A 16,410-nucleotide genomic window follows, 5' to 3' on the forward strand; every position below is an offset into this window, starting at 1 on the left:
GGCACTTAGAAAGGAGACTTGGGAAGTGGAGTAGGAAGAAAAGAGAGCTGAGATGTAGGCTACAGCAAGACTCTGTAGGGATGTAAAAGTGTGGACAAGGAGATTGAATTTTATGAGAAAAGTGAGGGGAAAGTGCTGAAGGAATTCAGAGAAAGAAGGGACGTGTTGGAAAAGTGGGAGAGGAAAATGATTTTAGAAGCAGCATTTTAGATAAGCTGGAGGGGAAAAGGTGTGAACATGAAACTTTGACTTTCAAGTCTGCCTCTGAGCTAATTCTTGCTGAAGTGGTAGCTAACATTTTATGGCTACAGAAATATTTGTAATGTCTTTTTAAACTTTACTTGAAAAGACAGAAAGCCTGGGGCTCTCTTCAAGCTTCTAGCAGCCAAATTGTTATCGCTCTCTGCCAACTGGGAGCAGCAGTCATTTCAAGCCAGGCTTCACTTAAGTCCAAAGCAGATGCAGTACACTCGCATGTGATTTTTGTTCCCTCATCAATCTCAGGTTATTGGCGATCCCAATACATGATCTGGTATAGGAGGTTTTTATTTCTTATGAGTAAAGTCCAAGAGATTCTCTTAGGTGTAGTTTGAATTCTGTATTTGGGGGGGCAGCTCCAGTCAGGCTAATGGGGCCGCGTGGGGGGAGAGGGGCAAATTCTGCACCTGCCCATGGCTTGCAGTTTGCGGGAGGGGAGGGCAATGTCCCCTCCCACCTCCCAACTACTCCCATGATTTTACTAGGAAGCAAAACCTTGTAAATGCCATTGAGATTAAGAGTGTCTTCATCATGTGTTCTCCTGTGTCCACAACTAAAGAGTAAAGCAGTAACTACAAAGTAAACAATAACCTAACACTGGCATACACACAGTAACAATGGGGAAATGAAGCTTCTCATCAGAAAGTGGTTTGGGCCAGATTCAATCCAGCCATAATATGGCTTAATTGCTTTTCAGATGGGTACATGTTAACTAAATTACCATTAATATTACAGAAGTATGTGCAGGCCTCAGTCAGGTTGGGGTTTGTTGTGCTGAATGCCATCCCTGCCTCAATCTTAGTTTAAGACAAGACATAACAGGTGGATGAAACTGGAGTGTGAAAAGCCAGGGTAAGAGTAGCATGAGCCTGTTTTTTCAGAGACTAGCTATGTGCACACTTGATTGGTATGTGTATATTTTGTTGTTAAGACAAATCAGCTGTTCAGTAGCAATAGTCTCAGCTCATCACCTACCTGACCCCTCTCAGCTGGTGGTGGTCTGTAGTCATCAAGGTGGAGGACAGGGCAATGGCATTATGGTGGCTTTTTCCGGGAAGATATTCCATGCCTAAGGGATGGAATGGAAGGAAGCTCAAAGGTGTTTGTGGGAGAGGCAGACAAGTGGGTGGTCAATCCTGCATTGTTGGCAGAGCAAAGGGGACAAATGACAACACAATAAGATAACAGAGCAGGTAAGTATAGCTGGGCTACATTGTGAGAGGCCTTGAAGGTAAGGGCAAGAAACTTTTATTTGGCATGGTTGAGACAGGACTCGTATGAGGTTGGAGGGATTGACATGGTCACAACAATGGGACAGATAGATGATCTCAGCAGCAATGCTTTGAATGGACTAGAGTGGGGCAAGGTTGCAGGAGTCATGATGTGAGATGAGCACCTGAATGAGCAATTTGGGGGTGTGGACAGAGAGGAAAGGTGGATCTTTGAAATGTTATGAAGGAAGAAAGGGCAAGATTTAGATATAGCCTAAATATGTTGATGCCTGGGGTTATGGGGCTGAATGATTAGGAGGAAGATAGATGGTGGTGTCTACAGTGACAGAAGAGGAAGGGGCTTGAGGGTGGATCAGGAGCTCAGTTTTGACAATGTCAAATTTAAAGTGAAAATCTGCTTCCTTCAGGTTGGAGGATAGCTAGTGTAGCACTCTGCGTGTGCGACGTGTGTGTGATCGTGTTTCATCTCTAGTGACTCATCCATGTAGTGGATAAGAGCCTGCTACATATGCACAGCTAATTCCATTAGTTCAAGTGTTAGGTGCTTATGCATATATTGTGGAAGGTCCTGAGTTCTACCCCTGCTGACAATCCCTGGTGGTTTCATAGTGATAGACTCAAGCAGCTCAGTCTGTTTAGCTTAACAAACAGAAGGTTAAGGGGTGATTTGATTATAATCTAGAAATTTGTCTAGCTTCAACCTCCAACCACGGGGTCATGTTACACCTTTCTCTGCTAGACTGAAGAGTACATTATTAAATATCTGTTCCCTAGGTAGGGATATTTAATAATGTACTCTTCAGTCTAGCAGAGAAAGTTATAATATAACCCAGTGGTTGGGAGTTGAAACTAGACAAATTCAGATTGGGAATAAGGAATATTTTTTTAACAGTGAGAGTAATTCACCACTGGGTCATGGTGGGTTCTCAGTCACAATTTTTGAATCAAGATTGGATGGTTTTTCTAAAAGAAATGATTTAGGAATTATTTTTGGAATGTTCTGTAACTTGTGTTATACAGGAGGTCAGATTAGATGGTCCTTTCTGGTCTTGGAATCTATGAATTACAGTAGATTCATGTCAGACTATTTTCACCCTTCGGTTCCCATCCTGGTCATGGCTTTTCAGCCACACAATGCATACATGAAGTCCAAGTTGGAACTTACCTCTTAATTTTCATTTTTGGTATACTATACATATATTAATCAACATACAATTAATTCTTTACTTGATATTTGTTTGTACGGTCTACGATGTAACACAGCTGTAAGGTTCACACAGTGTTAATATTTATATATTCAATAGGAAATAGCCCGTCACCTCCGACCTGGAACCCTGCGTGCCATCTTTGGTAAAAACAAGATTCAGAATGCTGTCCACTGTACAGATCTACCAGAGGATGGACTTTTGGAGGTAAGGTTCAGCAAATCCACACACCCTTTTTATAGCCAGGTTTTTTAAAATTAGAAAATAAACCTAGCAATTTCTGGAGCTAGGGCCGGCTCTAGGCACTAGCGTTCCAAGCATGTGCTTGGGGCGGCTCTTTTCAAGGGCCGGCATTCTGGGTTTTTTTTGTTTTGTTTTTTGTTTGTTTTTGCTTCAGTGGCGGAACTCCGGCTTTGTTGTTGTTGTTTGTTGCTTGGAGCTGCAAAAAACCTGGAGCCGGCCCTATCTGGAGCTATTTAAAATGTGTTGTGTTTGGAGTAACAGTACTGAAATCTAGTGATAAGTTAAAAATAAAACAGCTGGTGACTTTATTAAGAGAAATTAATTCAACTACACGAGCAAGCCGGAGGCAGAATTCTAGTCCATGATGTTGCTTGAGAACTCCACCCATACAACTTTCTCAGGGTGTTGCTGAACAAAGTAGTGAACCTATGTCAAAAGCATTATATCATCAGAATCCTCTCACTGGCTGGACCTATCCTGAAGGCATGTTTAGCAATGTGACAAGTGCATAAGGTTGCAAAAACTCCTCTTGGTGATCAGCTTTGTTTTAGACATCCATGGGTAATTATGTGTATCAATAGGTCTATTCTGTGCTTTATGTTAATTCCGTAATTAGTGTCTGGTTTTGGCTTTTAACATTTTCATTAAAATTCAATAAAAATTAAGACGCTAGAATTAAAGAAAGCTCACTTCAGACAAAATACAACTGACAACGTATGAAACCAAAGCAAACACTATGAAACAGCAAACTATACAACCATGCATAGCAGGAGAATTAAAGCTTTTTCTGTTTATGTACATGTGAATTTTGTGCTGGATTTATTTATTTGGTGAATTTTGTTTTATACAGCAAGTAGCAAAGTACTTATCCAGTAGGGCTTACACTTGGTCAGCTGACACAATTTTAGACACAATTTGTTCTTGTCTGCACAGATTACAAAGTCATGCTTTAACATGATATCATGTTGGTTAACATGACTCAAGGTCATATTCTAACATGACCTCATTTTTTTAGTGAAGGCTAGTTCCAGGGGTGAGAAGACAGTTTAGTCTCCATGATTCATTTTATCAATCGTCGTGGTGTTTTTGTGATTTCAACACCTATCCACTGGGAGTTGATTAAGGCATTGTTCTAGCCAGGTCTATACTACGGAGTTTTGTCAGCATAGCTCTGTTGGTCGGGGGAGGTGAAAAAACCACACACCCCAGCCAGCATAGCTATGCTGGCAAAACCCCCAGTGTAGGCACAGCCATACCGGAAGAATGCTTCTCTCAGCATAGCGAGTGTCATTCAGGGAGGTGGTGGTGTTCTGCTAATGGAAAAATGCCTTCTGTTGGCATAAAAGCTGCATCTACATGAGGAGGTTTTGCTGGTATAGCTGTACTGGCAAAGCATGTGTAGTGTAGGCAAGGCCTAGAAAGTTGTTCTCCTTTAACTCATCCAGTATAGTTAAAGTGGTGTGTACATGTACCCATACCAGTTATGCTGGCATAAAAGTGCTTTTACTCTTCCTATGTATATACTATAGCTTTTTCTTGGTATATCTGTAAAAAAATAAATAAAATATAAAAAAATATCAAGCCTGTAACTGACTGTTATACTGGTATAACTTTCAAGTGTATACCAGCCCTAAGACAGCAAACTAATTTGTCATAAAGCACCAGTCAGTCATCAAATGGTAGCTATTGATCACTGCTTATGTGGGCTGGATTGGAACCAGTAACTAGAAATGAAAGTCTCCATGACAATACTAATGCTCTGGACCACCCAGCCATACATCAGTGAAAATTTTAACAAGCAGAGAGTGAGTAGGGTATCATTCTCCACCCCCCCTCCCCCAAGATTGGGGAGAGGCCAAACCCTTTCTCTGCGGAGCATTTAAGGCTTTAACCCCTAAAGATAAACCACCCAGTGTTGACAGGCATTTCAGTATATCTAGCAGACTTCCATGTATATTGTTAAACAATATGGCCCAGATTCACCAATGCACCCTGGCTGCTTTTCATGAAAGAAGTGGCACAAAGAAGCTGGAGTGTATACTAGTGAATCTGGCCCTGCTTCTCCCCAATGAATTTTAAGGCTGAAGTTCTATCTCAATGTTCTAATTGCATGAACTCAAACACCACTGTCATGGTGCATGATGTCCTCTGAATCCGCAGTGCATTTACAGACTTATGCATATTATTTCATAGCGTGTGCTTTGCAGTCCATAAACATTCCTCTTTTTCTAAATTACTTTTTTATCATTGGTGCATTTGGCCCCACAACATGGCTTTGCAGCTGTCAATTGTTTCTCCTATGACAATTTGAGTTAAAGCAACAATAACGAAGACCATCAATCAATGTGCATTCTTAATGTAATGAAACAGTGAATACAGCATTCTGATTCCTTGGCAAACGGACATTGTTTTATAAATTACTAGAGCTTTTTGGTTCCTAGAATGCATACATTTCTAACTCTTCTTTTTAATCTCCGTTTTGTAATTAACTGAAAACCCAGCTAAGCAGAAATAAAAAAGAACCTCTGAAGGGTTTTATGGTCCTGGTACATACAACCACTTCGCTTGTCATACCTGATGAAATAGTAGTGATGTAATACGCATTCGCTTGATCCTAGGGAAGGACTGCACTGAAAAGCTTATTGAGGATGAGACGGAGAGGGCTAGTACAAACTTCCTCATAGCAAATCCCCAAAGTCTCTGTCTTTGAATAGCCCAGACTAGACCTTTATTGCTGGAATAATAATATTAATGTACCACCTTTCATCTCAAAATGCTTTAAATCTCTCTATATACTGTACAGCTGCATTGAAGTGCAGCCACTGCTGGAGTGGAGTGTAGCAACCAAATGACACACAACACAAGCAGGGGGAAATTTTGGTCAAGACTCTGAGGCAAACCACTTCATCTTCTGAAAAGTGCAATGGTGATGGGTTTTTTGTGTGTGAATAATTTAGCATTTTAATAATACATAATATCAAATTATTAATACATAATTTGATATTATGTATTAATAATACATAATATCAAATATTTTGGGCCTCAGACTAGGTGAACTTCAGAGAGGATGAATTCACTCTCCAGTAGGAAGACAGATTTGTGGGTCCCACTCATGGTTCCCCGTCACTATATAGTGGAGCTGGCAGGATCTAGTCAGTTTCATACATTTCGATGGGAAATTTGCTTACGCTGCCACTATTATGATGCTGCAGATGTTGCTACCATGAAACTGTGGTGTGCTGTTGCTGGCTACTTGATTAGTTGAGAGAGAGACTGGACTAAATTCATCACTGGTATAACTCCATTGACTTTTATGGAGTTATGCCAGAGATAAATTTGGCCTATTGTGTTCTCATGCCAATCTGAGAACAATCCCTTGTAATGCCCAAATGGAGAAGAAACTTGACCCTAGCAGTCACTTTTCTACCTGAATAAAAGCCAGACCTTTTGGTGTAGAATTATTTCTGCACTGCATCATCTCCCTGGGATACTTGTTTAGAAAATGAGCTCCCCAAATGCATGCCCTTCAACTATGGCCACCAACAGGGCCCTGGCTTCTATAACCTGACAGTATGCAAATCCCTGCACTCCATCCAGCTGAGAGAGGTGTGCTGGAGTGATCTGGGTACAGACACAGGAACTCCAGAGTTTCACCTCCAGCTCTGACCTGTGTGCGTGTGTGTGTGTGTGTGTGTGTGTGTGTGTGTGTGTCTCTCTCTCTCTCTCTCTCTTCCCCCCCCTCCCCCCCGGCTGAGTCACTTCCAGAAATTTTGTATCAAAATGTGAAAATCTTGTAGCAAAGTTTTCTGCTACATTTTTGGCAAAAAGTGAAATGTTAAGTGCAACCAAGACTTTGCAAAACAAACCACAAAATTAATGTTAAAAATAATGGTGGGAAAACTTATGAGTTTTTATTTTATTTTTTTGCTCTGCGCTGTATAACTGCATTGTGTCCTGTGCTGAATAGGTCATGGACTCCTTTCATCTCCTGGGTCCTTCCAGATTTTGCTGTTGGAACGTAGGCTGCAAGCCCAGAGGCAGGTTGTCTGCCTGGAATGAGTTACCTGTAGCCCTTGGTCTGTCCGAGGGGTGGTCTGGAGCCAGCTATTGCTGTCCCAAAAGAAGGCAGGGCCAAACTGAGAACATATGTGCTCATTCATCTCAGAGCCCAGGCAGACTCTAACCTAGGGCTCCTTGGCAATTGTATTTGTTACATCTCGCTTGCCCTTCCCTGACGAATCCCACTTCTAGTATAAATATCCTGTGTGCACAAGGGACTAGGAGAGTGGCCTTCTACTCTGGGGAGAGTAAGTTTGTCCCAGTATGTTTGTAAAAGGAAAACTTTAATCCTATGTGTTATTGACCAAAGCAGGAGGAAGAGGATTACTCATTGGTTGTATTACCCTCGTACCTAGAGGTCCCAATCAAGATTAGGGCCCCATTGTGCTAGGCATTGTACAGGTACATAGTGAGAGACAATCCATGCCCCAAAAACCTTACATTCTAAATAGACCAGATGGTCAGAGGGAGTATTGTTGTTCCCATTTTGCAGATGGGAAACTGACAATGCCAATCCCCAAATCCTGATACAGACTTGTGACATTTGCCCTTGTTATAGCCAAACTGAGACAGAGAAGGGGCACGTGGTTACCCTGTCCCCTTGTCCTTAGGCGGATGTGTTCAGTATTTGCTGAGTGGAAGAAGGAAGAGACTGCTTTAGGCTGTGAGAGAGAGGAAGAACTTTTCCGCCTTGTGACAGACTCTTCAATTGATATTTGAGTGCTCTTTAGTAGCAGGCTACCCCTGATTTCCATAGGATTCATGTAGGTATTCCTGTTTCTACGTGTTGGTTATTTTAAGATCTCTCTCTCCGGCCTCTGCAAAATTACTAATAACCTCTGGTTAAAGATCGACCTGAACTGGATTCGGAGAGTGTTATTTGGGGCAGCTGCTGTTCAGCTTGCCCAGAGATAGAACAAAGTACTTCAACCTCTTAAAAGAGAGAGACAGTAGTAGGTAACTGAGGGCTGCCAGATCTCAGGTCATTGAAGTTGATAGCAAATCTCTCACTGACCTGGATGGTGCAGGATCCTGACTTAGTCCAAGGCCGCTGGGGTGGAGCAGACTATGGCCTTCCTCCCACAAATAGCACCCCAGACTTACTGGTGTGGACCATTGTAGACACAAGAAAAGCTGAGAGATCAACTAGATCCCAGGTGTTGCAACAAACATTATTATAAAATAACTTTTAGTCAAGTTTAATTCCACACACCAACTTTTCATTGCTGCCTGGTAGTACTCTGTCTGTGAGGCTGAAAAATGAGGAAGCAGCTTAAAAAAAAAAAAAAAAAAAAGTAGTTCATTGTCACTGGCTCCCTGTAGTTTGACCCTGACCTCTTGGCTTTGTTCTGCAAACTACTCCACATTTTAGCCAGTTACTAAGCACGTCAGAGTTAATGATTAACTCTGGTGACTGAGTCAGGAGGGTGGAGTTGCAATTTAGCCTGAAACATTGGCCGTAATGAGAGTCAGCACATTTTCATTCATAAAATTATAACTTCTGCTTTTATTTATATAATTTGGGTGATGGGGGGTACAGTTAAATCTATCTAAAGTGCTCTTCACCTTGCTGGATCAGGACCTTAATTATTCCTCAGTATATGTGTTTATATCCTTGCATGTTTGCATCAGTATATATTTACTGGTGATAACATACAGCAAGGAGTGGCTCAAAAGATTGACCTAAAAAAAAAACTAGACCCAATTTTGCGGTCCATTACCTGTTTGAAGTCAAGGGGAGCACCAATGTAACTGAGGGACATGGCCCATTTACATGGTAATGTGCTAACCAGGGAATTTTTTGACAGGTAAAAAAGCTGAAACTAAATCTTGTTTTCCATACAGTAATAATCTAAATTTTTATCTCAACTTGCTTGGTGAGCTTATGTGATATACAGCTTAGAGGACATTCCCAGACAAAAAATTTAGCTTACTTAAAATTAAGGTTGCTAAACTGTAAAACAGTTACAAAAAAATACATACCAAGACTGTACGACTAATAAAACCTAAGTGTTTAAATGTATGTTAATACTCAGTTAAGGTGATGTAGATAAGAATGTAACTTTTACGGTTCATGCAGTCTTAAAGAAATCTAGACATGCCAACAATCAAGCATTCAGAATATCCAACAACCCTTAACTCTGCCCACTCATGAGAAGGAGAGAGCCATCGACAAACATATCACATAACTTTGAGTTACACAAAGTTCACGAATTAAGTATTTTAGTTTGAGGTGGGAGTGAGAAGAAGCGCTAGGATCTAGATGCAGACCGAGATCAACCTTTCAAAAAGTTCAGGGGGAAGTTAGGATCTTGGTGAAAGTTTGGCTTCAGATAGGAAGTTTGGATCCTGATATGGATTGAAGTGCAAAGCACATGCCTGCATTTTGAGAGCATTCAGACTCCCAGTTCGGGTTTGAGCCCTTCTACACACATTGAGTAATATTTTCAAAAACATTGGAGTATGATCAGTAAATAACACATTAGCATGGGTGCCCCCACTGTCCATAATTTTGGTTCTCCTGTAGCTGCAGGTTTGGCAACATAATCTGAAGCAGCCTGGCAGCGTCTTTGTTAGTGTTTGTAGGAGCATTAGCTGAATAGTATCACAGTTACCATTGCTCTCCATGTCGAGTTTACATTTTTCCAAGTGTACATTTTTCCAGCCTCGGAGCTGCCTAAAATGGGGATTGTGTTGGCTTCCTCCACAGCCTCCCATTCACCCTCTCTCCACCTCACCCCAGCCGTAGTTGACTCATCAGAGAGTTAATTGTGTTTCTTTTTGGTAGGTGGGCTCGGGTAGGAAGACATGGGATTTTTCATTGTCTCAGGCAGGTTTTCAGCCTGCATTTGAACAGAGCCTCCTCAATCCCTGTCTGCGCCTCTGTTCCTCCCTATCCTCATCCCATACTTAAGGTTTCTTTCAGGCATGTAAATGACCTCTTGAAGTGGGATGCCTTGATTTCATACAGTGGTGTTCTTCATTTGTCCACTGAAAGAACCATTTAGTACAGTGTTTTCTATTTTTTTTTTTTTATTTTTTTTTTTTCAAGTATGCCCTGAGATCCCCAATTGTGGGGCTGGGTATTGACAATCTACATGAAGCTTTGCTACTGACAAATAACTTTTTTCTCTTGCCCAGCATCATAGCAATGAAACTAAATGACTTGGTTAAATGGCTTAGAAACAATAAGTAACACCATTTAGTTGTACAAATTGCTTACAATTGCTTGATGGACAGTGGGATACACAGATACAATTGTTATCAAGGTTCAGACAGCAGAAATTCAGCTAATTGTGATCCAACTTTATAGAAATGGAAGGTACCAGCTTTTACTGTGATCATGTAATAAGCTGAGCATTGTCAGGCTGGACAGGTACTTTGTGGACATTCCATAGATGACTCTCATCAAGTAGGTCCTACAGGTCATGTTGTTGGAGATTCAAAGGAAGCATTGATCCCTTGGAGTCATAGTTAAACTAATATTGCAGCAGAGTTGTCACAGTCAGGGTTGCAATCCAGACCAGTGAGGGGTTGGGTCATCACTTGCTCTGTAACCTTGGTTGCCTCCCAATGCTTTGTTGTTGTAGCTCCCAACATGAGTCGCTCACAATCAGCCCACCAACATATGCAGGTCGTGCCCCAAGTGTTTGTGTGCTAGACAGCTCTGAGTCATCAGCTCTGACCCCAGCAGCCTGTCTCCAGCCCCGATCTGGCTTCCACTAGCCTTGGTCACTACTTGCAGGGTGATCCGAACAGACTCCCAGTCCCAAATTACCCCAGAATTATGTGCCCTGAGGGAATAGTCGTATCATTTGTTTCTCTAAAGAGACAAAAACACATCACAGCTTATTAACTTAACTGCGGTGAATACATCCTTTCCTTTAAATGCTGCACTGAGTTGGTTTATAGCAAAATAAAACATTTATTAACAATAGAACATAGGTTAAGTGATGCTAAGTGAAAGGAATAAAGTTAGAAAAGAGTTACAAGCAAATAAAAGTGAAAACACTCATCTAAAAGTCTAAAACTTAATCTAGCAAGATACAGGCTTTGTTCAAGGTGGTTCCTCTCACCACTTGTTCTTCATCCCAGCCATGGCTGACTTTCCCTCAGTCAGGACCTGCCACTAAACTACAAGGTGCTGGCTTCCCTTGTCATCTTACGGGAATGATCTTTGCCTCCGCAGGTTTCTCACCTATATTTAGTTCCAGAAACTTCAACCCCCCCCTTGGTTGAAGCCCCCATCTTTTTCAGCTTGCAAGAGCTCTGTTCCCTTGTGTCTGTCTAATGATGGCTCCTGTCCTTGCCTGTATGTCCCAAAGCTCAATGACTTTGTTTCATGAGGCAGGATGATGATGTCATGCTATTCTTCCCTTCCTGTGCGCTGACCATCCCCCTGTGTGATTCCCAAGTAAAGGGGGATTCCATTGTTTCTGATTCCACCAGGCTTTATTTACATCAGAGATAGCTGTGACATCCCCTCCTGTCCGGACAGACTGTGTAGCCTCATATCCATGAGTAATCATAATTCTTTATATAGTGTTATACATGCATTTTGCAATGATGTTAATCACCAATGTGTCATTAGCTTTCAGAAAAGACCTCACTCGATACACTTTTATAACACAATAATATTGTACACAATCAGTGGATTCAGATGCTTATCGCTTGAGGTTCAGCCCTCCTCCCCCCCCCCCCCCCCCCCCTTATCGATCAGTAAACCTTTGAAAGGGATTCTTTTGAAAAGTAAAACCCAGACCAAGCTTCTCTCTCCTACTGGCTGTAGACATGCTTCTCTTCTCTCCCTCCCCTCCCCCCCCCAGCTTAATCGCTTTGTTTATCTGGCATTCCAATGCACCTTCATTGTCTTTGCCTGATGGCCAAGCTGGTGCAGACATGTTGACCCCCAACCACCTTGTGAGCTTTGGTTCTGTTTACCACATATGTAAATTGCAATCCTATTGTCTCTGGTCAACCCTGCGTCATTTGTATTCAAGACCTGGGCAGACTTGTGTACCAACTCCCACTGACATGCTTGGCTTGAACACATTTTAGTTATAATTCCAGCATATATTCATAACTCTTAGTACCCATCATGTACATACGTCACGCAAGAGTATTAATGATCAGTGAGTTACTAGTATTCAAATGGTACCTCACAAGGCATATTTTGTACAAAAGTAATTACGATAGTGTGTAGGGTGTGACTACAGGGGTGCTTAGTGTCACAATAGTTTTTGGAGCTGCTGTGCAGCTGGAGATTGTGCCAGTGGTGCATATAATTGTTTGACTGCGTTTTTGATGTATTGCACTTGTAATTTCGTAGGAGTCTGCTGTCCATACGGGCTGCTGTCAATCTGTGATACCAAGTTGTCACACAGGGTCCAGAGGAGGCAGCACACATTGTGCTTTCTTATAGAAACTTTACTTTTGTTCTTTCTTGTTCTGTTGTTTCTCTTGATCTAAAATAAGTCATTCAGAGTAATGGTGTGTGGTTGCTCTTTGAGTGTAGAAAAACAGAACACTGCCCATGTAGTGTCATTAAATATCTAATGGCAATTTTCACAAGGGGAAGTGTGTTTGATGCAGTGTCTTGGTGAATGCCAACTTGAAATTTCAATGCGACACTGCTCTTCCTATCTTAAACCATTGCATAGGGATTCTGGTGTGCTGTCAAATGGCTGTCACATTCCACCCCAGAGGAGTTTGATTTTAGTGATGGATGAGTTGATCGCTGTGTATGGTTTGTGTAACAGTGTGGGATGAAAGACCTTATATGAGTGTAAAACATTACTTATTATTTCATACTATTTGGCAACAGTACACCAAGCAATAATAAGAATTCTTTGTTAAAAGATGCAAATGTTAAAAGTAATCTTTTTGGTGCATCAAACTTTGCATGACAAACACGCTAATAAAGTATGTGAATGAATAACTCTAGAAAGCATAGAGATGCTAAAAAGAGTACGTTTTCTTAGTGTGAAATTTCAGTGTTTCACATTCTGAACAAAGGTCTCCTGCATTGTTTGTTACATATTAACTTCTCTGGCACGCAAGCAGCCTCTAGCCTCTGAGAACTAACTCTTACTAGTCACAAGGTGATGCAATTTGTAAAACATTACACAGCAGAAGCGCAGAATGTGGCAATGACCCTTTCAGTAAGGGTGTTTCATTCGTACAGCATTTCTTTTCAAGAGTCTTTACATTGTTAATAAAGAAGCCATTGTTTCCCAGTCATATGGCAATTTTGCAATGAAGTCTTTTACTAGGCGCCTGTACTGAGCTGCCTAATCCGTAGTAGGATGGTTTTAATAATCTCAAATGAAAAGAGAAAAATGTTTTGAATTTTTCATGAAAACAATAGGCATTTTGAAAGACTGAAATTTGCATCTGACTGTCGCTCTTGATATAAATTAATTTTCAGAGATATTTGTGAGATGATAAAGACTGTGATTTAAGTCTTCTACCACCTTGACTTTTGGATACCTGCTATCCAGGAGGTGTGGGAGCAGAATAGAAAGAATCTGGAATGCAGATCAATCTTTTGTATCTAATTCGGTGGTAGTTATGCACATGTTCGCTAGCACTGGAATTTTGTCTCAGAATATTTCCTGATGCTGTGTACATATCTGGTACCCAGCCGTGACTCAGCACAAAGAATGAAGAGGACTTTGTGCATGGAAAAGAAATTAAAAGAAAATAGTAGGCCTAATGTAGATATATTACTTTTAGTTCTGTTGATGCTTTATCTTTTCTCCGTAAAGCCTCAGGTATTGTTGGTTCACTTGTTGCCTCCCTTCGAACATGGTGAGTAAAAAGGTTATGCCTGCTCTAGATTGGCCAAACAAACCGTGCTGAAACTGTGTTTAAACAGTCTTTAGAAACAGATCAGTTAACCTGCTTTCTCTGCCAGGTAAGATGAGGCCCAAATGCCACCTATTCTTAGGGTGACCAGATGTCCCAATTTTTATAGGAACAGTCCTGATATTTGAGGCTTTTTCTTATATAGAAGCCTATTACCCCACACCCCATCCTGATTTTTCACACTTGCTGTCTCGTCACCCTACCTATTCTGCCAAGATTGGGTATTTCTAAGCACTAGAGAAGAGAGGTTAACAAGCTGGGAGCAGATCAGACAACAAGCTCTGTTCGTTTCACCTTATCCCAGAGGTCATTTCTGTCACTGGTTCTCAACCAGGGGTACGTAGAAGTCTTCCAGGGGGTACATCAGCTCACCTAGATAGTTGACTAGTTTTACAACAGGCTACATAAAAAGCACTAGCAAAGTCAGTACAAACTAAAATTTCATACAGACAATGACTTGTTTATACAGCTCTATATACTATACACTGAAATGTAAGTATAATATTTATAGTCAAATTGATTTATTTTATGACTATATAGTAAAAATGAGAAAGTAAGCAATTTCTCAGTAATAGTGTGCTGTGACACTTTGTATTTTTATGTCTGATTTTGTAAGCAAGTAGTTTAAGTGAGGTGAAACTTGGGGTACACAAGACAAATCAGACTCCTGAAAGGGGTACAGTAGTCTGGAAAGGTTGAGAGCCATTGATTTATGTGATGTGTGTATATACACATAGAGAGAGAGAGGCTATGCTGAGCTAGAGAATTTTTTATTTTTTTGTATATTTTGACCTCACAATAGCCTGTGTGGCCTGCTTTCTTGGCCTGGCTTCTGTCTCAGATTCCATCTGAAACAGTGGGCACATTCTCACGGGACAGCTGGTCCCTCCTGCTGCTCATGCTGCCACAACTGCACTTCTATTTTTAGCTCACTAACTCAAATCAGAACTAGCATGGGTATGTCTACTGAAGCTGAAAATTACACCTCCCAGCTCCAGTGTAGACATACCCTGTGGTGTATAGAGCTGTGTGACTGTAAGGCTGTTTTCTGTCCACTAATACACCTTTAGGAACACACTGAAATATTACTATTCACTTGTCTAAATAGCATCCTTCCCAGATCTCCCCTAGGCAAATTATTAAGTATACCTGTACTGTGTAGGGCCTCACTCTTCTCTTATCAGTTTAACTCTGTTGACTTCATTGGAGCTACTCCTAATGTACGCTGGTGTGATTGAATTGGGTCAATAAGTTTGTGTGTGTGTGTGTGTGTGTGTGTGTGTGTGTGTATATATATATATATATATATATATATATATATATATAATAAATAAAATCACAAAACACTGTGGTAACATGCAGCGAAGGCTGCTGACATCCATTCTTAGCTAGCACGATCACTACAAATGCAGGAAATCCTGAGTTAAGGTTCTTTCACAAACTTTAGAAATCACTTCCCCTGTCATGCGTAATATTTCCCAAATATACGCCCCAGGCAGGACCAGGATCCCGCTGTGCTAGGTGCTGCACAAACACAGAACACAATGAGGGTGTTTGACTTAAAGAGCTTACAACCTAGGTAATACATAGGAAACTTGAATGAAATCCTGACCTCACTGAAATCATTAGGAATTTTACTATTGACATCAGTGGGGACAGGAATTCACTTCCTAACTCTGGCTAAGTATTCATTTATATATACTGAGTGAGTGTGGAGTAGATGCACGTTTATAAATTAAATATAAAACAAGAAGTTATTTCCCTATATATATATATATATATAAGGAAAACCTCCTCTTTGATTTTAAGCAGAGCTTGTTGAGTGGTTAGTGCAGGAGACTGCCATTGACTTGTGGGACTTTGGGCAAGTCTCACCGTCTTGCTGTGCCTCAGTTTCCCCATGTACTAATGTAAATAGCGGTGATAGAACTGACCCATTCCACAGGGGTGTGGAAGTCCTGAGGCTTCATTGGATTGTAAAGCACTTTGAGTGCCACAGCTGTGTAAAATAATCCTATAGTGAGAGATCTCTTGGGCTGCAGTGAGTTGAATAGCACAGACACTCAAAATCTCTGAATAACCCACTTGAAAGAGGAGGTTACTTCCGATGAATAAAATGTTACCGACCATTTTCTTGTGTGTGAAATAATCCTTCTTGCGCCACGAACTGTAGCATATATGGTCCCCTAGCAGGGCCTTTTGGATAGGTGTTACTTTGCACCTATACCATGGTGTTTAGGGATAGCTTGTTAGCTGTACAGCTCCCAGTGAATTTATTTGCCTCTTGATGTATCATTTTAACTTCTAATAGGAGTGATCTCATCTTATTGCCTTTTACTAACTTCTTCCTTCTCAGTTACTTTAATATAGCTGTTTACCTGCTACAGCGAACAGTATGCAAATCCCTAAATAACTGGTGTGGTGACTTCACTCTGAGCAGACTCTCCCATTCTCCGTTTTCCAGTGACGCTCTCATTTGCTCCTGTGCATACACCTGTGAGCTGTTGGCAGCCCAGACGGTTACAATGTGGAAACCTCCCAGGCTT

General features: G+C 41.1%; 1 protein-coding gene across 3 annotated transcripts in view; it reads left to right on the forward strand.

The window, feature by feature from the left end:
* NME7 (NME/NM23 family member 7) overlaps positions 1–16,410 on the forward strand; it is a 172,685-nt gene that overhangs the window by 143,906 nt on the left and 12,369 nt on the right. For all 3 annotated transcript variants that reach the window (XR_004648150.1, XR_004648151.1, XM_034789633.1), the window contains one exon: positions 2,795–2,902. Coding sequence is in view for 1 of the 3 variants with exons in the window: in XM_034789633.1 (XP_034645524.1) it covers positions 2,795–2,902 (108 nt within the window). In the remaining 2 variants the exon portion in view is untranslated. The remainder of the gene's footprint in view (positions 1–2,794; positions 2,903–16,410) is intronic.

The sequence above is a fragment of the Trachemys scripta genome, chromosome 1 (genome assembly GCF_013100865.1).
Source record: "Trachemys scripta elegans isolate TJP31775 chromosome 1, CAS_Tse_1.0, whole genome shotgun sequence".
NCBI classification, from domain to species: domain Eukaryota; kingdom Metazoa; phylum Chordata; order Testudines; family Emydidae; genus Trachemys; species Trachemys scripta.